A 16542-nucleotide genomic window follows, 5' to 3' on the forward strand; every position below is an offset into this window, starting at 1 on the left:
CTGCTGCTGAGGGATCAGATGGGGCCGACGCAGTGAGCAAAAACCGAGTACAGATTTTACACGCCAAAGCAGCAGCTGAAGAACCCAGCTGTAGGCAACACTGATTGCACCGGCTTCACCAGTCGGGCCAGCGGGGCTTCCCGCAAGGGGCAATTCCCCTGCCAGCCTGGCTGAGCAGCCACAAGCTCGTTATAAGCAGACACACACAATGCACATCTACACAAGGGAAAAATGCGCAGTCACGCCAGCTCTGGAGCCCGCAGCAGGGGCGCCCGGCCGCGCCTCCACGAGCAGCCCCCGCCTTAGAGGTGAGCACCAGCCTGCGCCGCGCTAACGGCCGCGCCCGGCCCCAACGGCCATTTTATGCGCGGGCGGCGCCCACAACGGAGGGCCCGGCCCGCGGGCTCGTCCCCCACGGCTCGCACCCCGACCCCGCCGCGGCTCCCACGCCGCTTACCCATGGCTGGAGAGGAGCAGCAGATGGAGAGGAAGCCGCCCCGCCGCTCCCGGCGGCTGCCGCGGCGCCGGCCCGGCCTCCCTCCGCGCCCAACGGCGCCCCCGGCGGCGGGAGGACCGCCCCCGGGCGGCCTGCGGGAGCCTGGAGCCGAATAAGGGAGAAAAGGGAGAAAGCGGTAGGACCGGAGGGGCTGCTTCCCGGCCAGCGGGAGACTCCCACCCTTCTTTGAAGAGGAGGAGAAGGGGGGGGAGAAAAAAAAAAAAAAAAAAACACGCACCCAAGAGGCTGAATATTGAACATCATAATTCAGCCTCCGATCCTGCAGTACTTTCATTTTAGGAATGACTCAGTGCTCAACCCCCCACCTATTCCTAAAGAGATCCAGGGCAGTGATACCCTTGCTGATGAAGTGCATATTTAAACCTGAAAAGGGGACATAGTGTCACTCAATTTATTAAGGGAAAAAATAACAAGATTTTTGTAAAGCATCAAAAGATAACAAAACGCACCTTTATTTCATCACAGACATTACAAAAGTCAGAGCAGGTTAAAAAAAAGTCGAAGATGCTCACCTTTAAGAGATGTAGAAGTTCGTAACTACATGCACTCATCCCTCAAATACTAACGATATTTAAGAAGTCAAAAAATGTGAGGTTGCTTCAAGCGGTCTTTGAAAGAAAAGGCTCAGTGGTACAACAGAGTACAATTGTGGTACAATAGTGGTACAAAATATGGTACAATATGAGGTAGCATAGAGAAACCTAAACTAGATCCATCAAGGATACCTCGTATTACAGATACACTATCTTTTTTTTTTTTTTTTTAAATAGAAATGGGATGTGTAAATTTCTTCACCATCAAGCTGTTTCTCGTTTCATCTTTTATTCAAAAAAAAAAAAAAAGACCAAAACCAGGGAAAAGAGTAAGACTTGAACTCTGACTTTCAATAAGCAGAACTTCTCTTAGAGAGATTAATCTTAATAATTTAGTTCATAAAAAAGTTAAATAAATCAGCCTCACCTTTTTCACATTTATGCAGAACATTTTAAACAGGTCATCAAGGGACCTTCATAAGGTATTAATTACATTATGTATATAAAAGTTCACTATTTACAAGCAGGAGTAATATTTAATAGGAACATGAGGCTTTGAAGACAAGAAGAAAAAATTTCCTATTTCTTTTCTAAACTACAGAACCAGGATATGTTAATTATGAATAGTAATAAAAATTGCTGTATGTAAACAAATCTTTAAAACCAATCTGAGCCTAAAAAAACTGACTCAAAGCAACATTGATTTATCCCTCCAAGTTTTTCCATTCACTTACACAGAGAACTACCCATCAAGAAAGGAACAGCAATCATCATTTTTACTGAAAAGCAACCTTTAAAATAATCATTTCTGTTCAGCCTGACTCAGATTGAATGGTGCATAGCAGCACTCATACCCCACTGATGAGTTATTTACATTCAGCAGCACTCACAAAATATGTCCATCAAGTTCCTGATCTTTAGGGTCATAAAATGCTACATTTCTGGATACTTTCATGAGCACCTGCTGGAAGACTGATGATGTAAACAAGTTAAGGAAACAGTACTCAAGCAATTTGGTAATGTATTGCTTTCACAAAAACACAAAACTCTTGCATATTAGTGTTAGCAAAGAAAACAGCCAACAAAACCACTCTGTCAATGTTTAAATGTGTGCTCCTGCAGTGCTGTATTGTAAGTATAACCTAAGAAATCAAAGTTCTTCCTATCCTTCCCTTCTACCCTCCAGAAGTCAAACTTATCTCCCCTCTTTCATAAAACAGCATGGAGAAAAAAAAAGGATATCATTGATTCAGACTGTAAATGGCAGAGTAACTTCTCTAAAGGAGGATAGCGGCACAGGGACGGAACACAACCGACCATGATCAGTTTGTGTTTGGCTCTGGTGATAGCAACATTAAGACGTCGCCAGTCCTTCAGAAGGCTGCCAAGCTGTTAAATAAGCAGAGCTTGTTTTTATTTTTGCAACTATGTACATTAAATTCTGAAATGTAAAACATATTTTGAAAATAGCGTCATTTAAGCTTAAGGTTCAGGGTTGTTTTTGAATTCTAATTTGACTGAAAAAGTCAAAATAATACAACCAACTCACGTTTTCATCATGACTGTTTCTAACGAAGGACACAATTATAATACTTTTGTCTCTTCCTTGGTATTTGTCTACAGTATTGACTTCCACTCTATTTTCTTTTAATCTTGCCATCAAATCAGTGATTGTTTTTAATTGATGTCTGTATGGCGATATAATACCAATGTCTGAAGGCTTACAGCCAGCCTGAACAAAGAAAAAGAAAAATTTGTTGTTCAATTTTTACAATGCTGCAAGATATTGTCGCTACACTGTTATTGCGAGACTCCAAGCTCTGTCATTACCCAGAAAGAAAACAGAAACCTTCTAAATTCTTGTTTCTTCTTTCTTCCTGAAAATTTAAGGCAAGCATTCAGCACTCAGTTAGAATTATTTTGTACTAAAGTTGACTAGATGAAGCAAGAAAGGCAAATCCCTTTCTACCCCCCCTCACACACACACACATTTTTAAAGTATTTATTGCATTCAGAAATAACTCAAAGAATAACCAGGTAAGTGTAGTTGTGAGGCATATATCAATGTAAAATTGTTATGAAGCTGGCCCTCCAAACAACATATTAAAGAAGATACCTTGATAAATAATGATGTGAGGAAGAGCACTATTTTGGCTTCTGTCACATTACTTACACCACCTTTTTCTGCATGTTCTGGTGCTGGGACCTTGAAAAAATACAAATGAAAATGATGACTCTTGTGGTCTACAATGACACAGAATATTCTGAATACTAAATCATTACCTATTTATTTTACAGAAAAGTTTAACCAAAGAGTTTAAAAAGGCCGAATGCTAAGTTTTAAAAACACAGACCTCTATTTTGTAATGCTACATTTACAAAAAAAAAAAAAGTGAAAGAATCTTTTAAGATGAGTTTCCAGCAACAGCAAGTCACCTCAAGCAATTGCTAAAGTTTCATCATCTGACCTTACAGTTCATACCACATAATACCATATAAGCCATGTGAAAAATGGATGGCAGTATCAAATAAAACTTCCAAAGTTCAAAGAAAAGGAAGAGAGGCATTCACACAAGTTAGCTTTCTTAACTAAAAACTCCCTTTTCTGCATCATGTATAAATGAGATCTGAAATCCAGGAACAAGCCTAAAAAAAAAAAAAGTCATACTCTTGTTATTTTGGTAACCACATTTTTACAAGTTATCCTCTCGGCTTATGTTTACCTCCTTGAAGTTTAAACAAAATATCACTAACATCAATTAGTCCATCTCCCTAACATTATGATGTCTGTGAAGGGCTTGGCAGCTACTGAAGCATTCCTAGAAAAGGTCCCTCCCTATTAAGCTTAGGCACTTTTTTAGAAAAGTATCAAAATCTAGGTCTATCCAAATAGTTGAAAAACCAGGACAGAGTTCAGAGCGCACTCAATTTCTGTAATACCTGCTAAATCAAACTTTTCAACTGCTATGAGATGAAGTATTCCTAGCAGTAGATGCACTATCACAATTCATCAGCTATAGTAGATAAATCTGCACATCTTGCACATAACTAGACCATTTTTAAAAGCTAATTATTTTACCTTTAAGCTCGATAAATTCTTACACATTCACTGTATTTAAATTTACAAATACATACTTCTGAAAGGAGAATATTATTAACTTCACCTTCTCTGTGTTTAGAAAACACACAGGTGTATCTGGTTCAAGTACTTTTTTCAACCACATTTTTGAAGAATCTGCAAGATCCAGTTTCAATTGCTTCAGATTGGGCAAGTTCACAGTGGCTTTTGACACCTTCTCTGAGCCACACTCCAGTTTGCCTTCATACACCAACGTGTTACTCAATGACATAATTTTACTAAGGATTTAAAGACAAGAACAGTGTCAAACATTGCTATTTAAACCCTGTATTAAAAACTCTAGTATAAGAAACAAAAGTTTTAATACCTATTCATTCTGTATTGCACAGTTAACTGGACAACAGCATTCTGGTTTTGTTCCAGCCTCTTAAATAAGCTTTCACTCATGCCAAGATCTCTGTTACAAAACAGACACACAAAAAACAAACACAGAGATAATACCCCAGTCAAAACATTGCAAGAGCTTCCCAAAGCTCATACTACTGACAGTTCCCCAGCAGCATTTTATCTTACCTGGCTTCTGCATTCTGTACAAGTGGAGGCAACTGCTGGTGATCCCCCACCAGCACAAACCTTTTGGAAGAGAAGAGCGGGCCCAGGCAGATGGGCTGGCTGATTTGGGAAGCTTCATCAACTATACAGAAATCAAACTGCTTCCGAACAAAGATGGGGTGATTTACTCCCATGCAAGATGTTGCAACCACTGGCTGAAAATGGAGACACACTTTAAGGTAAGAGATGCCTTATATATGTATCCATTAATACTACATTTTGCAAATAAAATAAGAAAAGTTTCCAACATATAAAATATTTCCAATTCTTACAGATTAGAAAAAGGAAAATTTTTAAAAGAAATCACATCATTAATCCTTGATTCAGATCAGTTCACACCTCGCGTATATATTCACCTCACATTCTTGAAATTTTATACTAGTCACAAATGGCAACTGTAAAAGACAGCCTTAGACAAGGAGCTACCTCATACCATGTTCCTGACATGCACTTAGGACATTAACAGGTTCTAAGTACAAATAAGCACAGCTTATGCAGTATGGTGAGGTATCTGCCTTAAAAAAAAAAAAATTGGTGAGGTGAAAAGAGAATTATTCCAGAGAAAAATGAAATGGCAGCACATTTATTTCCACCTCTGTGCTTCAACCGCAATCTAAAGTGACTAAAAACAAAAATCATCTAGTAATTTCTCTTACGACTGCAGTTATTCTCCTGCCATGTCAGTGAGCAGAAAAGTACAACAAACCATTTTTTGGTCAGATCAGCCCAACAGTAAAACTCTATCTTCCCCACCCTCTGATTGCGTAAAAGTCACAACCAGCCCAAGTGGAAGGGAAAGAGGGACAAACAACAATGTGAATAAAGATGGAAGAGGAAGCTGCAGTTACACCACCTTTTCCTTAATTGGATCAAGCTGTCATGGGACCACATATTGATCTGTTATGGGCAAGACCATGTTGGAAGATATATAGGTACCATGAAGCAATATCTCAGATAAAAGCAATAGAGTCTAAGGGAATTATTACTTAGCATAATTAGTTATTTTGCGTAGACATACAAAATGCCTTTCAACTTTCAGATTGATTTTATTTTGTTGTTACCTGCTATAAATGGAAGTGATACAGGAATTAACTTGATTGAATTGATTTTTTGGGGGTCAGATTTCTTGTACCAGTAACATCCCTTTGGAATGGGTTCCCTTTCTACAGTATCTGAACAACCAGAATCCTAATGTAATGATCTATAATGTCTCGCAGGGCTAGCAAAAGTTCTTCTCACCTGACTGTTATAGAGCTCTTCCAAATCAGTTACAGACTTAATTGATTTGGACCTGCAAATTTCTTCTTCTGTAAACTTCTGTATATCTGGATGAACCTTCTGAGCTCTCCCCAAGCGCAAGAATCCTACTTTGAATTTGGCCAGCTTCAACAGGATGTTGTCCACAGCAGTGTGTGTAAAACTGGCCAGAAGAACACTGAAGCCACAAGCAGAAAGAATTCTCACCTAATCATTGGTATAGGAAGAAGAAAAGTTGGCAATTTACACATAGGAATTAGCAACTCCAAGTTGGAGCTCCACACAGAGGGACTCAGCAGTAGCTGCCTGCTCTCTATCCTCCTCTTTCCCCATGAGCTTTCTTGTGCAGCAGGGAAAAAAATAAAAGCCTAAGATGCTCTTTCAGGAAAGATGACAAACAGAGGTAAAACATTGCTGCTATTTCAAGAACAACTCACTCAGCCCACAGCTATAATCCAGTATGCTCCTAGAGGACATTCCTGGGGAAATAGGACCACCAGTTACAACAAGTAGCCAGCAAACTCCATAACGGATTTATATTGTTTATAACAGACAAGTTGCAGACTTCCCCAAGGAGACCTTTTTTTGAGTTGTAACTCAAGAAGTGAGGACTTACTTTTGGGAATGACTAATTTTAAAATCAAAATGATTACATAACACAATTCACTCTCCTCCCTCCCACGTGTATATTTAATACTACCAAATGCAAGTTATTAAGTAGAAATAAATGCGTATTCTTTTTTGAAGTTATGCAGATAATAGTTGATTAAGGCATCACAATTGTTTTAGAGAAGTATGTGTTATGCAGTTTGTTTAATGCCCTCCTTAATCTCACAAAATTTTCCAATATCAGGTTACATGATCTTACCAGAGCACATATTGTGGTAGTTTTTCCTGTTCCGGGCATACCCACGATAAGCGTGTAGTCCTTCGAAAGCAACACTTGTTTCATTGCCTGCTTCTGAGGCTTATTAAGACCTTTAAAGAAAAAGGAAGTGAAATGCCTCTCATTAATAATAGTTACATTTTCTGTATTTAATCTAATCAAGTTTCCTTCTCTGCTAAAGCCTTTAAAGACATAGCAAAGTAAGCCTGTGGATTATAATGAAGTAATGATATTAAACACAACGGCACACAGATAAGCTGTACAGATCTGCTCTACAGCCCTAGAAATAAGTCATTAAAGACATTTCTTCACCATAGGCCTTTTGTTATTTTTTTCCCCCTAATGCCCTAAATTACCATCTGCATAAGATGTCTTATCTACTTTATCATACCTCTTTTCACGCTCAAACATAAACCTTGCTGCACAGGTGGCATCATCTTGAAAATAAGAAACACGATCAGAGCTGTTTTTCCACAGTCTGATGCAGATGGCCAGTGATCCTGGACTGGGCAAAGTTCAAGTTTTAAGAAATGCCTAGATTTACTGTAAAAACAAAACATGTCTCACATGTACTCTTCCTCTGGGAAGATGCTTTTGTCTAGCTCTTCCATGCACTTTTGTTATTCTTGAATTTAGGGATACAATTCCTCCTTTTCCTATCCCTTCAGTGGCTGCATGGGAGGTTGGGCAAAACTCTTATTTAAAGAAGACCTCAAAGCAATAAGCCACATCTTTGTCTTCAGACTACATTTTTTTTTTTAATAAGAGTTTGATTTGCTTTAAGAAAATAGAGTTAAATGTTTTCACCGACAATTCTGTCAAGAATGACAGTGTAATTTCAGTGAACAAATGATGCTTCCACGTAAAGCAAAATTATTTTGCTTTACACAGAACTCCCACAAAAGCAACTACTACACTGTATGCCACAGGTCAGCAGAAAAGCCAGTACGAGGGAACTCACACCAAATTTCAGGTGCTTCCAATCCCTCAGAGTCCACTTCCCCTGTGCCAAAAGTCTTCCCTGACCCCAATTTTCTGCAAGTCAGAGATGTAATCACGTTACTCCATCTGAAACTAAGCTGTAGGAACTAATAACGGTAAAACTAGAATTGTAAAGCGATATTTAGTCATTTTTCCAACTAGTTTATGAATTTCACTTTAAGAAAGCTTTTTTAAGTTTATTTTTAAACAGAAAGTTATAAATGAACCTCCAAGTAGGGAAAAAAGATCTATTTAACGTGACGTGATAACTGTTTTGGCAGTAATGGCTGACTTATAAGCAGCTGGCTTGCGCGGGGGGAGGAAAACAAATTTCGTACCTTTTAAAATATTTGCAACAGTTTCCTTAGCTTCAGGAGGAAGGACAGAACTCAAATGCTGAATGAAACATGGTTTGTGGAAGTCAATTATCAAGTTGCGAAGCTTTTCACTGTGGAAGTAGAAATAAGAATACCAATTGAGAAACTCTACCTAAAATCTTAAAAAGTGTGAAAGGTTTTTTTTTTTTTTTTTTTTTTTTTTTTTTTTTAAATACCTGACTGGGGTGTCTTCCATCAATTTGGAAAGATTTTCAAGGGGGATACCTATACCAAAGTTTCCTTCTTCATGATCCAATCTAAATACAGTGTTCTTTGGAAGCTTGGACAAATTCCTGAAGGATGACAGTACCATGGACAAAATAACTTAGTAATAAGTGTTAAGTGAAGCCTCCCTAATGTCACAGAGTGAAGCAATAGCCGGAAGAAACAACCCAAGCAGATAACTCCTCAGAGGCAGGATATGAACAAGGCCCAATTCAAAGGCAGCATAGTCACAATAACGAAAACTGCTGTTAACACAGTAATCCAGTCTCCTGGTGCAGTCATAATGACATAGAATTTGAAAGTCTGCTTTTAATTAAGCAACCTTATTAAACACAAAGGCATAGACATAGACCAAAGCCCAACATTTTTAATTGCAAGAATCCTGGACATGTATTCCCCCAATCCCAGCAAAGTTAATCAGACCTATGTCAGAGTTTTTGAGGGGCATGGAAGCACCAAAGTATTAGCACCAGGAAGAGTGCTTTCAGACAGACTTCCTTCCCACACCCCACCTTTATTACCTGCCCAACAAACAGTAGACATTTGTGGCAGTGACTTCTCTAACATAGCCAGTAGTCAAGCCAAGCAAACCATTTTCCTCTCCACTTACGACCACTCTGTCACCAACCAAGAGGTTTGTTATAGGTATCGCACCATTTTTACGTTGGAAACAATGTAGATATTGTCCTTCATAAATCTCCTGCACTTGACCAGTTCTGATCATGTTTCCAACACAATCTCCAGCCTTCTCTCTGTGAAAATATTAAATATGAATATATATTCAAGTACAAGATCATCTCAGTGAAGGGAATATTTTAAAGAATATTTCTACAAGGACTTGAAAACAAACAACTCATTTCCATTGTAGGGAAAACACTACAAATATATCACACCTTTCTTCCAGTCACTGAAGAAGGCATAATTTGTATTAGGTTAAGAATTAACTCTCACCTTTCCAAAGAAGGTATCATCCATATGTTTTTAGATCCCTTTTTACTCTCTCCACTTTGTAGTTCCAAGGATAACATTAGATACCACAGGCTGAAATACTCTAAGTGGGAGGGTTTCAGATGCTGGGTCTCTTTTTCAATAACAGGTACCATAACAGGAGGAAGAGACACACTGGCCATCTTTTGTTCTACAGCCCTAGCAAAAAACCCAAGTACAAAAAACAGTCAGCTTGTAACTCTTTCCTTGCAAGTCTACATGTACATAATGCTAATCTGGAATGATTAAAGGCAAAAAATTACTGAAAGGCCACTTTCACAGGATTTTTTTTTTTTTTTTAAAACAGAACTACATATATTCAGATTTATGACTTTTTATTACATTTTTAGTTAAGATATGACTACCATATTGAGATTTAACTAAGTGAAGGGAATTCCACAGTTATATAGAGAGTCAATTCTGTTCTTCTAGGCATTTATCTCAAACGAAACATCCACAGACATTACATATAATCATGTACATAACTGCAAACTTCAAGTGGGAAAAGTTATTTCTACGCAAACGGAAAAAAGCTGCACTACTAGGAATAATCCTATTGCCATGGCAGCTGAACATCAGAAGTAGCATTTCACACATATTGGTCTAGTTTAGACCAAAAAATACTGTGTACAGAATAAAATGGAAAGAGTTTTTAACCAGCCATAACTCAGTTCTATTCCCTCAAAAGACTGCCAGTTTGGAGAGTTGCAAGGGTATAGCTTCATTAAAATAATTCTTATTAACATAGGTTTAAAAAAAAAATCTTCATTAACTATTATATTAGAAGTTAGCTCAGATCTTGTCTTGCTGAAAATAAATCTGAATAAACAGAAAAATCTGTGCAGAAACAGAGACTTACCTGCCTAATGTAGAAGTTGCACAGGAGTGTATGAAACATTATTTATTTGAGGGTAAGAGTCAACTCAAATACAACACTGTGCACTAGGCAGGGGAGGAGGGAAGAAATGATCAAAAAATGCATTTCAAGCTTATTTAGGAACAAGAATCAAAGTATCTCTTCCTTATTATTGCTTACCTGCTATATAGAAAGCAATTGTGCACTTGGGAACAGTATTTACAGGCTTGACTGTCATCAATTATAGGAGGCAAAGCAGCAAGCTGCGTTTGCTTTCTTCCCACAGTAGACTTACATGTACCATGCATTAAGTAGAAAGCCATCTGGTTTCTTAGCTTCATTAATTCTGTGAAGAAAAGAACAAACTAAGCTGATATTTTGGATTTTGGTTTTAATGATTTCTAACTCAGAAGTAATCAGCCATCAGCTTTTCATTAGCCAGGTAAAAAGTAGGTATTTATATAGCAGGAAGTCCTAACAGAGCATTAATAAAATATACTTTAGCTAATCCAAGTTTTTAAACACCAGCTTATTCAAATGAGTAAGACGGATAAGTGATATATCTGTAAGTACAGATACAGTCAAGAAAATAAACCATACTGTTTTATTGTAATTAAGATAGCAAAGTATGGTTTCTAGAGCTAAGGAACAGCTTTACCTCTTCTATCCATACGAGTTCCAGAAACAGGATACATAGTACCAGTTTTAAGATAAATAAGAAATCCAACTTCAGGATCTACTCTCCGTTCTAAGTTCAGTAGTGTATAGAGAATAACCTGAAAATATATATTTATTGATATACACATACACACATAAACATACATACCCATATATATTAATATAGAGCAATAAGTTTCAAGTACATTATAAACAGCATTTCCATAATTTATATAATTAAGCTGTCAGTTCTATCACGGGTAATCTACAAAGCAAAAGCAATAAGTGTCTAACCAAGGATTTCAATTAAAAGATACCTTCCTTAGCAAAGGTTAATCCAACCCTAGAATCTCTAGGTTGGATGAGTTGTTTGAAAAGAGGCACTATTTATTGAAGCATTTTGCCTCGGCCAATAATTCAATGTAGTAACAGGAGACTAAAGATTATTCAGGATTAAAAAGAAAAAAAGAAAAACCACACATAAAAATGTTTTAAAGTAGTAAATGTATATAATTCCTTCATCTGAGTTCATTTTCATTTTTTAACAGCAGCTTTGGACTGCCGTGATTAGCCACCTCTTATTTTAAATTATATCACACACAAGCAAGAAATTACATTTATAACACAAAGGGCCATCTGATTACATAAAAGTTTATATGCAGTCATCGATATAGTTAAAATCACCTATTATTTGTACCTGACTTCTGTGTTCGATGGAGTTAGATTCTTTGCCAGACTTGAGTTCCAGGGGCATTATCCTAGACTGTACTCCAGACTGGCAATGGATTTTCACACTGGCTGTAACATCAATCTTGCCCTTCAACCCAAACCTGGGAGACCAGAGAGTCTCTTCGATGTCTAGGATATCTACAATTTCTATCCTAGAAGACAGATCATCTACTTTCCCATTACTTGATCTAGGAAGAAAACAAAGCAAGTCAGAAGTTACTGATTTCCCTTGATATTGTAATATTATCAATGTTGTAATTAAGTAATAATGACTTTTGCATTATATGTACTCTTTAAGCACTAACTTCAGGGAAAAAAACTCAATTCAAACTATTTTTCTATAAAGGGAGGAAGCATCCCATCAGAAAGCTTTGCTATGTGTAGTTCTGCTATTCACCTCAGTTTGCAATGAAGTTAATAAAGAATCTAAATCTGTTCTTATTAGTTTTTAGTATTTTCTGCATGAACATACCCCAAAACGTTTAATCTTTTCAAAAAGTTTTATAACACCCACTGGAGACGGCTGACAAGTGTTTTACTCGGATATGCCAGTTCATGAAGCTATTACAACTGACAACGAGAAGCCCCAGGCAGGAAGAGCTCTGCCACAATTCAGTGAAAGAAGTTTCACTGATAAATTTGTCTCGGTAAAGAACTGCACTTGATTAATAGTTTCATACTATAGTCTGTAAGTCTGTCTATAATATTATCAGTAAGTTTATATATATCATTATCGGTTGGCTCAATCAGCTCATCACACATGCTAGTTCTTCTAATTAGTAACATTTCTACTTGGTCTGACACTGTTTACAAAAGAAGACCACTATGGTATTTGTCAGTTCTTCCTCTGTTAGTATCCTTTTTTAGGACTTTCCTCCCACTTGCAGTGACAATTAAACATGCAAATCTCAAAGATGATTGTTTGGGCAATGAGACCATCATCTACATTACTGAACAGATTCACATAAAGTTTTCTTTAAATATAGTCAAATATAATACACTGAGAATTTTTAATTAGCTTTTCCTAGGAGAAGAAAAACAACACAGAATGATTTGAACTTTTAAATCTGACTTCTTACAGTTTTAGTTGCATTTTATTTTGGTTTGCTGGATTGTGCATGAAGTCTTCCGCCCATTTATGAAATGAGGGCAAATATTCTTCTACTTCCTGCATTATTTCTTTTTGTTTCAGATTTAAGAGATACCTGAAAAACAAAATCATACTTAATAACAAGACAAAAATATTAGTCTTGTCTCCAGTATTCAAGTACTAGCAAGGTTAATGGAAATAACCCTAATGCAAGAACCATCAATAAAGTGCAGAAAATGACAGATTTATTAAGGTTCAACTTGACTGAGATTCAAAAGCCTTTAAGTAATCCTAGAGCTTAAAATTAAAATGCCACTAACCTTAGTAACATTTAAACCTTCATGGGTTAAGGGCCGCTAACATTACCCCAACATATTATTTTTAACGCTGATGCTAGAATAGGATTTTTACATTATTTGAATTCAATTTAAATCTATGCCATCAGAAAAACCATAAAACTGACAATCATTCACCTTGTCATTTGCTGATGGAACTAGAAGACTGTATGAATAGCATTTCTACCAGCTTTGTGCAGAAAATAAGACAAAAGTCCCTACATGGCTGGGCCTTTCAGCAACCCAGTGAAGAACACAAGCATAGCAACTATCGGAGTGCCTAATCTGTCAGAAGTTTATTTAATTTCCTGAGGAGCAACATTTATTGCCAAGTGTAATTCAGCTTTGAAACATGCACAGAAGTCTACTGTTACAGGTACAAAAATCAACCCCTGTTGACCTGACAAAAAAACAGACCTGTTGTTGCTCAAGAGGCATAATTCACATTAAGAGTAGCTCATCAGGGAAGGTAAATGACATTATAAAATAGAGAAGTATTTTACTAAGCAATATCAAAGTTTCATTAAACAAGGTCATTTGGCAGAATACTCTCCAGATGGTAGTGCTACACTTGAAGTAGAAATTTATCTGCCAGCTTAAAAAAAAAAAAAAAAAAAAAAAAAAAAACCTATAATGCTACTTACATTTCTTTAAGATACTTTTGTCCATAGACAGTTTTATTTGCTAGCTCTTCCACTTTTTCACGGGCCAAGTTATTTGTTACTGCTTGCTGGAAAATGTCATGAAGAATTGTACCAACGAGCATTTGGCATGACCCAGACTCGGAGCGCTACAACAGAAGCCATACAACATATGTGAGTCATACAACGTGAATGAAGCTTTATGCTAAGTGCTTGACTTTCGTTTGCTGCACTTGATGGACAGCACCCATTTCATTACAAATATATATATATATATATATATATATATATTTACTGTGTTTTAACAGATCACACAAAGTAATCCCAACACTATTACGCCTCCAAAACCTATCTCATCATTCTAAAAAACCACACACACCACAAATACAAGTAGCCCAGCCAAAGACTGACAGTTTCCATTCTAAATTATTTTTTGAAAACATTATAAAACAGCTAATAACTACATTTTGGAATACAGTGTTTCAACTGGTTTTAGTACAAGGCAAAAACACCATTTTTCATTCTTAAAGTGAAAGAGTAACTAAAGGCATTAAAACATTTTAAGCTCTATAATTAACACTCACCCTGAATTTTTCACTCAGCACTGCTCTTCTCATACATCGAATGCTACTTGCTATTGTAGTGCCAGAAAGCAGCAGGTCTGGGTAAAGAATCAGGTATCCAGACTGTTCATTTATTATCCAGGTACCAGAGCTACACTCCCCTTCTAAATGAATAATGTCTCCTGGAACAACTGGAATAGAATCCCTATGAAGTAATGCATAAGAACAACCACTTGTAAGCTAAAGATACAAAACACTCAAAGGTATATTAACATATTTCACAGAGTCAGCACATCTGTAAAGAATGAATCTGTAAAGAAGCTTATATTTAATAAGCTCACTTAAAGAAACTCCAGAAAAAAAAAAAACTAGAGAATTTCTTAGCTGACAACAGCTGCATATTTTTGAGTACTGTGTCAGAACAACCTGCATGTAGGAAAATCTGGTAGATTCTCAGTATACCAGCCCCTCTGCTGAGATGTCTCAGTGTCATTACCATTTATACTGGCATACAGCTCTTGCACATTACATGAGAACTACCTTTTTACTTGTTTGGTGCTGCTTGTTTCAGAAGGTCAGAATAGTTTTTACTGACTTGCAAGTTTCAAGGTTCAAGATAAGATTATTTATATTTCCTCTACCAGCTTCCAGAGTAAAATGGAAAGCAGCACCAAATAGCTAGTGCATGCGCATGCATTGCAAAAGACTGAACTAGTCCTTTCTTCTATAGCATACCATGCAACACACAAACACCTGAGGTGGAATCCTCCCTGATGTACCCTTGAAAAACACTTTTTCTGTAGAGCTCAAGCTAAACCCATCTTACCAGACTGCGCAAAAGCTTGTATTTTATAGGCATTGTACATCATTTAAAAGAACACTTCTGAACATTGCAAGACAACATGCAGACGAAATGCTTTGAGTTTACTGCTTTACTGCTTGTTAGCATGAACACAGGAGTAACTATATGAAAACTTTCAGGTGGTAGTGCTTACTTGATGCAAGCAAGCATGATGTCAGCTGCCCTCATGATGAATATCCCTTATCCTAATATACTGATAAGGCTCCATTACAGAAGGTTTATTTAAATGAAATATTATTCATTGTTTTTAGGAGAATGAAATTCATCACAAAGGCAACAAGATGAAAACAGTTAACAGGCCACTATCCCTTTTTAGATATGAACACGTGACTCCCCAGATATGCCTCTGCAGGCTGCATTTCTTCGCACATTACCATCCATCCTGCAGAACACACAGCTCTGTGTCCTCCAGCGACTGAGACGGCGTCACCCTCAGGTGCTTCTCCTGCTCCCTGCCATTCCTCTGCATCACTCGGACTTCCAGCACACGGTACCTGTTGTTCAAGCCCCTCTGAAGCACCGTGTCATAGAAATCACTGACTTTACTCTGAAAACTGAAGCAACAATTCATTAGTGCATTAAAGAAACCAGCCCACCGACAGACAAGGTGACAACGAGCTCCAGGTGTATGCTCAGCTTCCAATCCCTTCACCTTTCCAAGGGACGCGTTAAGTTTTACACAGGCAGAAGGGAGGACGTTTCTCCCTTCTGTTTTTTCCTCTCCCATTATCTTTTCAGACATGAAAGACGAGACCAACCATGACCAGATACAAAGAGTGGGAAAGGGACGGGGTCCGGGAGGAACAGGCCAACGGCTCCGAAAGGGGCCGCTTTTAAATCTCCCTCCCGCCGCGCGAGGGCCGCCCCCGCCGGCCGCACCTCTCCGCCATGGCCGGAGCCGGGGGCCGCGCGCCGCTCTCCCCGCCGCGCCTCACGGAGCCCGCCGCGGCGCACGCGCACTGCCGCCTCCCCGCCCATCGCCCCGCCCACCCCGGGGGCAGGCGGCCGGCACAGCCAATGGGAGCGGCCCGGAGGCGGGGCGCTAGCCGGCCGCCCTTCCCGCGCGCGGGTAGAACGGGGCGCGCGGCTCCCGCGCCCAACGGCCGCCTCGCGCCCAGGTCCGTTACCGCCACAGCCGCCACTGCTGTCAGCGCGGCAGCGGCAACTAATAATCACAGAGGGTTTATATATATACACACATATATATATAAAGGATAAGGATATGCCCTTCCTAATCAAGTAATTTTGGGCAAACCTCAGCCTAACAGTTCAAGAACCCCGAGGAAAATTTGCCCTGAGCTTGGTGCTGTTAGCTGGCAGTGCACGGAGGTGTCCTGAGGCAAAGCAGAAGTTTA

General features: G+C 38.5%; 1 protein-coding gene across 1 annotated transcript; it reads right to left on the reverse strand.

The window, feature by feature from the left end:
• Positions 1-1909: 1909 nt before the first annotated feature.
• DNA2 (DNA replication helicase/nuclease 2) lies at positions 1910-16109 on the reverse strand. The gene is made up of 21 exons (XM_088525053.1): positions 16067-16109; positions 15562-15741; positions 14347-14530; positions 13766-13911; positions 12776-12901; positions 11665-11884; positions 10969-11086; positions 10491-10656; positions 9419-9613; positions 8989-9219; positions 8419-8535; positions 8204-8313; positions 6867-6976; positions 5981-6205; positions 4703-4896; positions 4497-4586; positions 4215-4407; positions 3167-3256; positions 2600-2782; positions 2293-2439; positions 1910-2030 (listed from the first exon to the last, which is right to left on the reverse strand). Exons 1-21 carry the CDS (start codon positions 16075-16077, stop codon positions 1974-1976), a joined length of 3093 nt encoding a protein of 1030 aa, XP_088381179.1. The 5' UTR covers positions 16078-16109; the 3' UTR covers positions 1910-1973.
• Between the last annotated feature and the right edge of the window lie 433 nt (positions 16110-16542).

Source organism: Tinamus guttatus, unplaced genomic scaffold, assembly GCF_059628265.1.
Source record: "Tinamus guttatus ecotype Peru unplaced genomic scaffold, ASM5962826v1 Tinamus_guttatus_pri_ptg000023l, whole genome shotgun sequence".
Classification (NCBI taxonomy): domain Eukaryota; kingdom Metazoa; phylum Chordata; class Aves; order Tinamiformes; family Tinamidae; genus Tinamus; species Tinamus guttatus.